This window comes from Lontra canadensis, unplaced genomic scaffold (genome assembly GCF_010015895.1).
Source record: "Lontra canadensis isolate GAN:19392208 unplaced genomic scaffold, GSC_riverotter_1.0 scaffold218, whole genome shotgun sequence".
NCBI classification, from domain to species: domain Eukaryota; kingdom Metazoa; phylum Chordata; class Mammalia; order Carnivora; family Mustelidae; genus Lontra; species Lontra canadensis.
In genome coordinates this window covers 785,648-794,349 of record NW_022631212.1, presented here as the reverse complement: position 1 = coordinate 794,349, position 8,702 = coordinate 785,648, and the positions used below count along the sequence as shown (strand labels likewise).

Sequence of the window (8,702 nt, the reverse complement as noted above, 5' to 3'; positions counted from 1 at the left end):
TACTACTGACTACTACCCATTGTGGTTCTATATCCCTTTCCCCCAAGCCCTTTGAAGACAAAACAAACTCCATGTTCCCCCCTCCTTCCAGGTAAATATCAGGGAAAAGCAGAATATAAATTTAAAATTTCTAAAGGCAGAGAAGCACAGAGAAAGGAAGTCAAAAGGGTTAAGTCCCTAATATCCTAACTCTAAGCTGGCAAGTTGAGCACATTGACTCGAGAGCAGGATCTTCCTTTCCATTCACCAGGAAGAAGAATCTGAGCAGTACGGATTCCTTAGGAACCTGGCAACATGGAGCTTTTGGAGTCAGTGAGAGCTATTGCTCCTGGTTTTCTCTGTCATTTTTTCAGTCCGTGGTGAGATGTTGGAGGGACAGAGTCCAAAGGTGCAGCACTGTAATGTAGCCTGAAGCCAAAAAGCAAAAGGGTCTGACATCCTCCCTTTTGCTTGATTGGAGGGTCACTTACGCCAGGGTGCTTTCATTTCGTTATGCGTTACACCGAGCAGTGCGGTGTGGGAGAATCCTTACTTCACCTTAGGATTGTTGCAAAGGAAAAGGGAGACCAGAAATACAAGTTGGGAGACCCGAACTTATGACCTTAGGTTCACAGCACGGCTGCTATCTGGGGGCACAAGTTCTGAGGGTACTGGCAGGGGAAAATTCGGAGTTGAGAAGTGGTTTTCACAAGATAGCTGGGTGGCTCTCTGGGGTCTCAGACTGAGGGGACCTGTACCCGACAGATGAATTTGACACTGACCATTCTCTCACCCTCAGGCTTATAGTAACTGGCATTCGTAGTGTGTTTACTCTGCGTCAGACTCCTTGCACAATTGTCTTAGTTATCACCTGAGCCCATTTACAGCAACATTATCCCATTTTATAGATAAGAAAACGCAATCCCCAAAGATTAATTTGCCCAGTGTCACTTAGATTAGCGATAGTGGGGACGCCTGGGTGGCTCAGTTGGTTAAGCAGCTGCCTTCGGCTCAGGTCATGATCCCAGCGTCCTGGGATCGAGTCCCGCATCGGGCTCCTTGCTCGGCAGGGAGCCTGCTTCTCCCTCTGCCTCTGCCTGCCATTCTGTCTGCCTGTGCTTGCTCTCTCTCCCTCTCTCTCTCTGACAAATAAATAAAATCTTTAAAAAAAAAAAAAAAAGATTAGCGATAGTGTCAGTTTCCTTATCTGTAAAATGAATTAATAACAGCATTAGACTATCGCCTAGTGGTTTGTTACAGAATCGCTCAAGATTCTATTCACGAGCCACGAATAGGTAAAGCTCCGGGAATAGAAAGAACCGGTATAAAGCAAGTTTTGCCTTTTCTAGGCTTGAATTCGGGTTCCTTTTTCAAAGCGCAGGCGCAGGCGCGCAGGAGGCGTGAGAGTCGTAACTTCCCCGGCGCCCTTTGCGCAGGCTACGGTCGCCCTCTGCCGACGTCAAGTGGGAGAGCGCTGAGAGTGAGCGTTTCCGGGCCTGAGAGCCGCCTGAGAAGCTTGCTGGCCGGTAGAGGGCGCTGCCGTCGTACAGAGTAACCCACTTGGCCGTCCCTTCCTTAAGCACTTCCTGTCTGATCTCTATGATTCGTAGGCTGCATCACGGGAAGTTCCTTTCGTTTTCAATTTACCGTAAACAAAAGGGACGTGCGCCGACCCGGAAGTGGATACTGGAGCAGGCCGGGAGTAGCTCTGAAGGCCGGCAGTAAAGCTGGGTGGCGGCGGGCTTAGCCATGGCGGTGGCTGTGGCCCTGGCGGGAGCCGTAACCACCACAGAACTAGGCCCCGCGGAAGAACTCGCCAAACTCGAGTATCTGTCTTTAGTGTCGAAAGTTTGCACCGAGCTGGACAATCACCTGGGGATTAACGACAAGGATCTGGGTAAGCGGGAGGAGGCCCCTGCGGCCTCTGGGCTTGGGTCGAGGGAAGCGGAAGGAGAATTGGGGTTGATGGGCCGAGTACCTGTGTTCCTGTGAGTCCCTTTCCCTCTCTGTCGCAGATACTTGGGCCCAGGGAAGTAGCGGCCTTGACCCCCGCTTGAGAACCCTCCAGGCTGAGGTGTTAAGAGACCATTGCCCAGAGCTGTCAGTGAAACCCCGAGCGGCTATCGCTCCTGCTCCCTCCCCACCCTCAGCCTTAGTTAATTAAACAGCGTTAACAACAGCAGCAGCAGCCGCCGCTTCGTAATGATGATAATGATGGCCGACCTTTATTGACAGGACAGATATTATGCACAAGGCTTTACTTACATTATCTTACTTGGTCTTCACACGACCGTGTCAGATAGTATTTGTTTTTCGATTAAGAAAACAAGGGTCTTGGGCTCCCGGATGGTTCAGTTGGTTAAGCGTCTGCCTTCGGCTCAGGTCATGTTCCCAGGGACCTGGGATCAAGCCCTATGTGGTGCTCCGTGCTCACCTGCGTCTCCCCCTCCCACGGCCTGCCGCTCCCCCTGCTTGTGCGCTCTCTTGATCTCTCTGTCAAGTAAATAAATAGAAACGTAAAAGAACCCCCCCAAACCCAAGGGTCGAGTAATTAAGTGATCCCCCTCAAAGTTACATATCAAATGTGAGCCTAATCTGGAATCCCAAGTCTTTCAAAGTCTGCCTTTAACTGTTCTCAACCACTTATTAGGCGTTTACGGACAGAATGTACCAAAAGGTGGAACTGAAAAAGGCCAGGGGCCTAGAGCTAAGGCCACAGGCAGGTGGAGTCCTTATGCAAGCAAAGGGAGGAGGGGATCAAAAGCGTCAGTGGAGGTGTTCACCTTTGATAGGTACAGGGATGCTTGATCCATTTTAATAGGAAGGAGGACAGAGAATGTGGTTGTAGATGCAGATGGGTTTAGGGACCGGTGGTAGGAAGATGAGGGAGAGACTTCCATTTAATTGGTCTCTTTTCTAAATGAAGATGAAGCCATCAACTGAAGAGATGGAGGGGAAAGGGCATGTGACAAAAGGGGTCAGGGAGGTTAGATGTGTGATCTAGATTAAGATACCTAATGTCTCTGAAGCTGTTTTCCTCATTTGTGAAATGGGGACAATAAGGTGTTTCCGGGGTTATCATGTGACACCTAGGGAGATGCGTTGCCGCCAGTATGTTTTAGTTCACCTTTTTCTTGCTTCTGAGTCAAGATGAGCTTGTCCTGTATCTAATCTGTCTTCATTCTCCTTCTCTTTTAGATGGTAATGAGTGACACTCTTGTTTGCTATCTGGGTTGTCTGTTCCTCCATTCAGCAAACACTTACTGAGCCAGTGTTAAATCGTTTTGATGTTAACCTCATTATGTACAAAAATAAAATGAGGTATAAATGCCACAATTTTCTAGCCTATATATGACTGAAGACTCCCATTTAATCTGCAAGTAGACCACAAATTTTTTTTGTTTGTAATTCTGACACCGTTTTTTAATTTATTAAAAATATTTAAGTAATCTCTGTGGCCAGCATGAGGCTTGGACTCACGAACCTGAGATGAGGAGTTGCACCCTCTTCCAAATGAGCCAGCGAGGGCCCCCTGATGCCATTTGTAATGTGTGTTTTTTCCAGTACTGCTAAGCAGTTCTGTGACACTGGGTGGTAATCCTATATTGAACTGAGTTTTGATGCTATCTACCTAGAGATAGCATCAGATCCCACAGGTTATGGACTCAGACCTACAAGACTGCCCCACCCCAAACTTCAAATACCATTTGCAAGGTCAGGTTGTCAACTTGTGCTGACCAAGTCACTATATATAGATCAGAGGTTCCAATGACCCCCCCCTCCTTGGGTTTGATTAATTTGCTAGGGCGACTCCTAGAACTCAGAGAACATTTTACTTACTAGATTACCGGTTTATTATAAAAGGATATAACTCAGGGATAACCAGATGGAAGAGATGTGTAGGGCATGTATATGGGAAAGACTGACCAGTGTCCATGCTCTCTAAGTGCCCACTGTCCTCAAATCTCCATGTATTCACGTCGCCATAAGCTCTCCAAACCAAGTTCTTTTGGGTGTTTGTGGAGGATTTATTATAATAGGCATAATTGGAAAAAAAAAGGCATAATTGATTAAATTGTTGGCCATTGGTAAATGAACTCAATCTCCAGCCTCTTTCCCCTCTCCAGAGATCAGGGGTGGGACTGCAAGTTCCAGCCTGTAAACACACCGTTGGTTTCCAGGCAGCCAGCCCCCAGCCTCACCCTTTTTGAGGAGCTTTCCTAAAGTCATCTCCTTAATGTAACAAAAGACTTTTTTCACTCTCCACACCTCTAAAATTCCAAGGGCTTTTAGGAGTGCCGTGCCGGGAAAGGTGATGGAGACCAAACATTTATTTCTTCTTATAAATCACAATATCACAGTGTTGTACACAGAATTATAAAACCAGTAACATTAAAGTTACTAAAGTTGGAAAAATGAGATAGTATTGTTCATTTGAAACTAAATTGCCAGAGTGGGTTTAATATATAAAAGGTGTATATTTGCTACTCGTTTTTTTTTTTTCTTTTTAAAGATTTTTATTTGTGTATTAGAGAGCGTGAGAGGAGAGAGGTCAGTGGGAGAAGCAGATTCCCTGCTGAGCAGGGAGCCCGATGTGGGACTCGATCCCAGGACTCCAGGATCATGACCTGAGCTGAAGGCAGTTGTTTAACCAACTGAGCCACCCAGGCACCCCTATATTTGCTACTCTTACATTTAAAAAAAAATTTTTTTTTTAAATATTTATTTATTTGACAGACCGTGATCACAAGTAGTAGGCAGAGAAGCAGGCAGAGAGAGAGGGGGAAGCAGGCTCCCCACTGAGCAGAGACCCCGCCCCCCAATGCGGGGCTCGATCATCCCAGGACCCTGGGATCACGACCTGAGCCAAAGGCAGAGGCTTTAACCCACTGAGCCACCCAGGCGCCCCCCTTTTTTTTTTAATTTTAAAAAAGATTTTATTTATTTATTTGACAGAGAGAGATCACAAATAGCCAGAGAGGCAGGCAGAGAGAGAGGACGGGAAGCAGGCTCCCCACTGAGCAGAGAGCCTGAGGGGACTTGATCCCAGGACCCTGGGATCATGACCTGGGGGGGAAAGCAGAGGCTTTAACCCACTGAGCCATCCTATTTGCTACTCTTATGTTTATTTATTGACTTGATTCTTTTGATTTTGGCCTTAATGGTTTTTTGTTTATTTGTTTGTTTGTTTGTTTTAGGGAGATGGTGGGGGAGGGACAGTGGAAGAGGGAGAGAGAGAATCTTTTTTTTTTTTTTTTAAGATTTTATTTATTTATTTATTTGACAGACAGAGATCACAAGTAGGCAGAGAGGCAGGCAGAGAGAGAGAGGAGGAAGCAGGCTCCCTGCTGAGCAGAGAGCCTGATGTGGGCTCAATCCCAGGACCCTGGGATCATGACCTGAGCTGAAGTCAGAGGCTTTAACCCACTGAGCCATCCAGGCGCCCCAGGAGAGAGAGAATCTTAAGCAGGCTCCATGCCCAACTGCGTGCCTGATGCAGGGCTCGATCTTACCACCCTGATAGCATGACCTGAGCTGAAAGCTAAGAGTCAGATGGTTAACCGAATGAACCACCCAAGCACCCTGATGTACTATTACTTAAATCCGTTTCATTATTTTTCCTGTTTTCACCACTTAACTTTTTTTTTTTTTAAGATTTTTATTTATTTGATAGAGAGACAGCCAGAGAGGGAGCACAGGCAGGGGGAGTGGGAGAGGGAGAAACAGGCTTCCTGCAGAGCAGGGAGCCCCACGCGGAGCTTGATTCCAGGACCCCAGGATCATGACCTGAGCTGAAGGCAGATAGATGCTTAATGACTGAGCCCCCCCAGGCGCTCCAGCATCGAACTTGTTTTTAATCACTAATTCATCTTTGAGGTGCCTGACTAAGTCAGTGGGTAGAACATGTGACTTGATCTCCAGGTTGTGAATTTGAGCCCCACATTGGGTGTAGAACTCACTTAAAAAAAAAAATTCTGACTCACTAGTTCATCTTTGATTGTTGACTTAATTTAATGATGTCCCCATATAATTTTGAAAATTAAGAAAAAGCCCGTGATTAATGACAGCCGCAGTGTGAATATGCTGCTGATTGCTTCGGAGTAGTCTCTCAAGCCCTGCGTGCCCAGCACCACGCGACTGACTTCTCCCTCCACATTTCTCTGTGGAATGTGGACCCAGAAGTCAGGTTGCCTCGGTTCCACTCCTGGCTCCACCAGTTATTGTAGGTAGGTCAGCATCTCAAACCCTTAGCCTCCTCATTTGAAAAAAAAAAAAGGGGGGGGGGGGGGGGGACAATAATGGCATCTGTCGATGGGGGCTGTTGTGAGACCCATGGGGATAACTCTGGTGAAGCACTTAGCATAGTGCTTGCTGGGCACGACAGGGCGGTCACAAAGCCTTGACCATTGGCATTGTTATGTGTAAGCTCTGTCCCTGTACTCTGATGGCATTTGGCTTTTACTTAATGGCATCAAAAAGGTAAAGGCACAGAAATGCCAGCTCGGAAATGGTATGAGAGCACTAGTTTATGTTAGTTATCCAGATCTCCCATGCTATTATTGTTATGTTTTAGCTTTAAAATCCAGATGAAACCATTACCGCTTTCCTGTGGGGTTCACAGCGTGAATGTTACTGTCTCAGCCCCTCAAAAAATGCACTTTGCTCCCGAAAGTCTCTTACTTGATATATAGCTCTAATATTAGAAATTTCCAACACTGGGCAGGTTTGTAGAGAAAAATCTGGGGGGCAAGTGAGTCTTTGATCAACTTGGAGATTGTATCACCCAGCAGCCGCCTGGCTGGTGTAGATGGATTGGGTCTGACCTTCCTGAAACTGTAGAAAGCATCCTACTACATGCGTCCATAGGGGGAGGAGGGAGGGGGGAAAGAGGGCTCTTGCTTTTGGGTACAGTCACCTCTGGAGTCTCTATGGCAATGTGGGCAGCTACTAGTCTGTGAGAAGAGTATGATGATCTGGGGGAGGGAGAAATTTCTCCCTTTGGTGCATGAAGGGCCCGGTGAGCCATTCTGTAGTAATATCTTCTTTGCATTTCTAAAAATGAACTGGAACATACCTGGATAATCTTGGTACTCTAAATTCTCTTTACTCTCACTGGATGGTGCTCTTTGGTTTTTATGACTCTTGGATAGGCTAATTGGTTTGGCTTTTAATGTACTTGAAAGTGATTTTTTAACTGGTCTCCATTCCAGTTTTAATCCCTTTTCTCCTTTGCAGCTGAATTTGTGATCAGTCTTGCTGAGAAGAATACCACCTTTGATACTTTTAAGGCTTCCCTGGTCAAAAATGGTGCTGAATTCACGGTATGTGTACCTAGGGACCCTTGTTTTATTTTAATGTCACTACTGAAATTTTGATAGGATTTCACATAGGATTTCGGTGGAGAAAGGAGACAATTTGTACATTCCAATCAAAGAAACCAGTAAGTGTGTAATGTTTTCATGCCACGGGGCAGCGGTGATATAACTGGATTTCCTGTGATACCTTTCTAGGAAAGTGGGGCAGGATTTCCATCATTAAGTCTTTATGAGTGTTTATAGTCTTGTTTTATGAATCTGAAGTCAAAAGCAAAAGAGTCTAGGTTTTGGAAGTAATTCTGAACAGTGGGAAATAAAAATGGTTGAATGGAACTAAATTACTTCCCCCCCCGCAAAGAGTCCTAAATATCAGCTTTCTCTGAAGCCACTTTGCTAGGTTCATGCCCATCATATAGATACTCTGTGCTTCGTTTGTTCCAGCTAGCTCCGTTCAGGTGTACGATCAGCTTTTCTTAGTTGTTTGTTTGTTTGTTTGTTTGTTTTTTTAAGAAGTGTTTTTTTAGAGAGGGTAAGAGAGAGTGCATGTGTACGGGGGGCGGAGTGGCAGAGGGACAGAAAATCTTAAGCCCAAGCTGAGTGTGGAGCCGGACATGGAGCTCAACCTCATGACCTTGAGACCACGACCTAAGCTGAAACCAGGAGTCAGACGCTCAACTGACAGTTGCCACCTAAGTGCCCCTAAAACTAGTGGTTTTAAGCACTAATTCAGGGGCTGATAATTTTTGTTCTGTTTCTTTTCAAAGGACTCTCTTATTAGTAACTTGCTGCGCCTCATACAAACCATGCGGCCTCCAGCAAAGCCTTCTACTAGCAAAGGTGAGTAGAGTGTCTAGCTGTGCTTAGCTTCCAGAACGCTGTAGAGCGTGAGCATCCTGTAAATTGTGTTCTTTTCCCTTGTGGCAGCTCCTGAGCCAAGTTCACAGTCTAGTAACATTTCCCAGATGACTGAAAATTAAACTCATAAGACATAACTCATCAGTTGAATTCTTATGTATCTCTTCCCCCACCCTCACATCCTACCACATGCCCAGATAGTTTGTTGAGGGTTCTGTCATCAGTGTTATTTGTAGGAAATCAGATTATGTTTATATTAATGTACATGAGTTACATGTAGAAAGAAAAATGCCATGTTCAGTTTTTAGTTTGATGCACATCTGATATTGAGGTTCTTTGTTAAAAATTATTAAATCTGTCTTTCTCTTTTTCGTTTCCTATATTTTTAACCCCTCGATGCTCTTTGCTGGAACAAGATCCAGTTGTTAAACCCAAAACCGGAAAAGAAAAGCTGAAGGAACTCTTCCCAGTCCTTTGCCAACCAGACAACCCTTCTGTCCGGGTACTGATACTATTTTGAGAAAGTCTGCTAAACTGTGGTGTTTCCTCCAT

At 45.6% G+C, this 8,702-nt stretch overlaps 1 protein-coding gene across 2 annotated transcripts in view; it reads left to right on the top strand.

Moving 5' to 3' along the window:
* Nucleotides 1-1,667: 1,667 nt before the first annotated feature.
* The window catches only part of DHX8 (DEAH-box helicase 8), a 31,193-nt gene continuing 24,158 nt past the window's right edge, over nt 1,668-8,702 (top strand). The window contains exons 1-4 of one of the 2 annotated variants that reach the window (XM_032849017.1): nt 1,668-1,876; nt 7,216-7,301; nt 8,060-8,132; nt 8,567-8,652. In XM_032849017.1, coding sequence (XP_032704908.1) covers nt 1,729-1,876; nt 7,216-7,301; nt 8,060-8,132; nt 8,567-8,652 — 393 coding nt within the window. In that variant the 5' untranslated portion in view covers nt 1,668-1,728. The remainder of the gene's footprint in view (nt 1,877-7,215; nt 7,302-8,059; nt 8,133-8,566; nt 8,653-8,702) is intronic. The other variant, XM_032849016.1, reaches the window with a different exon arrangement.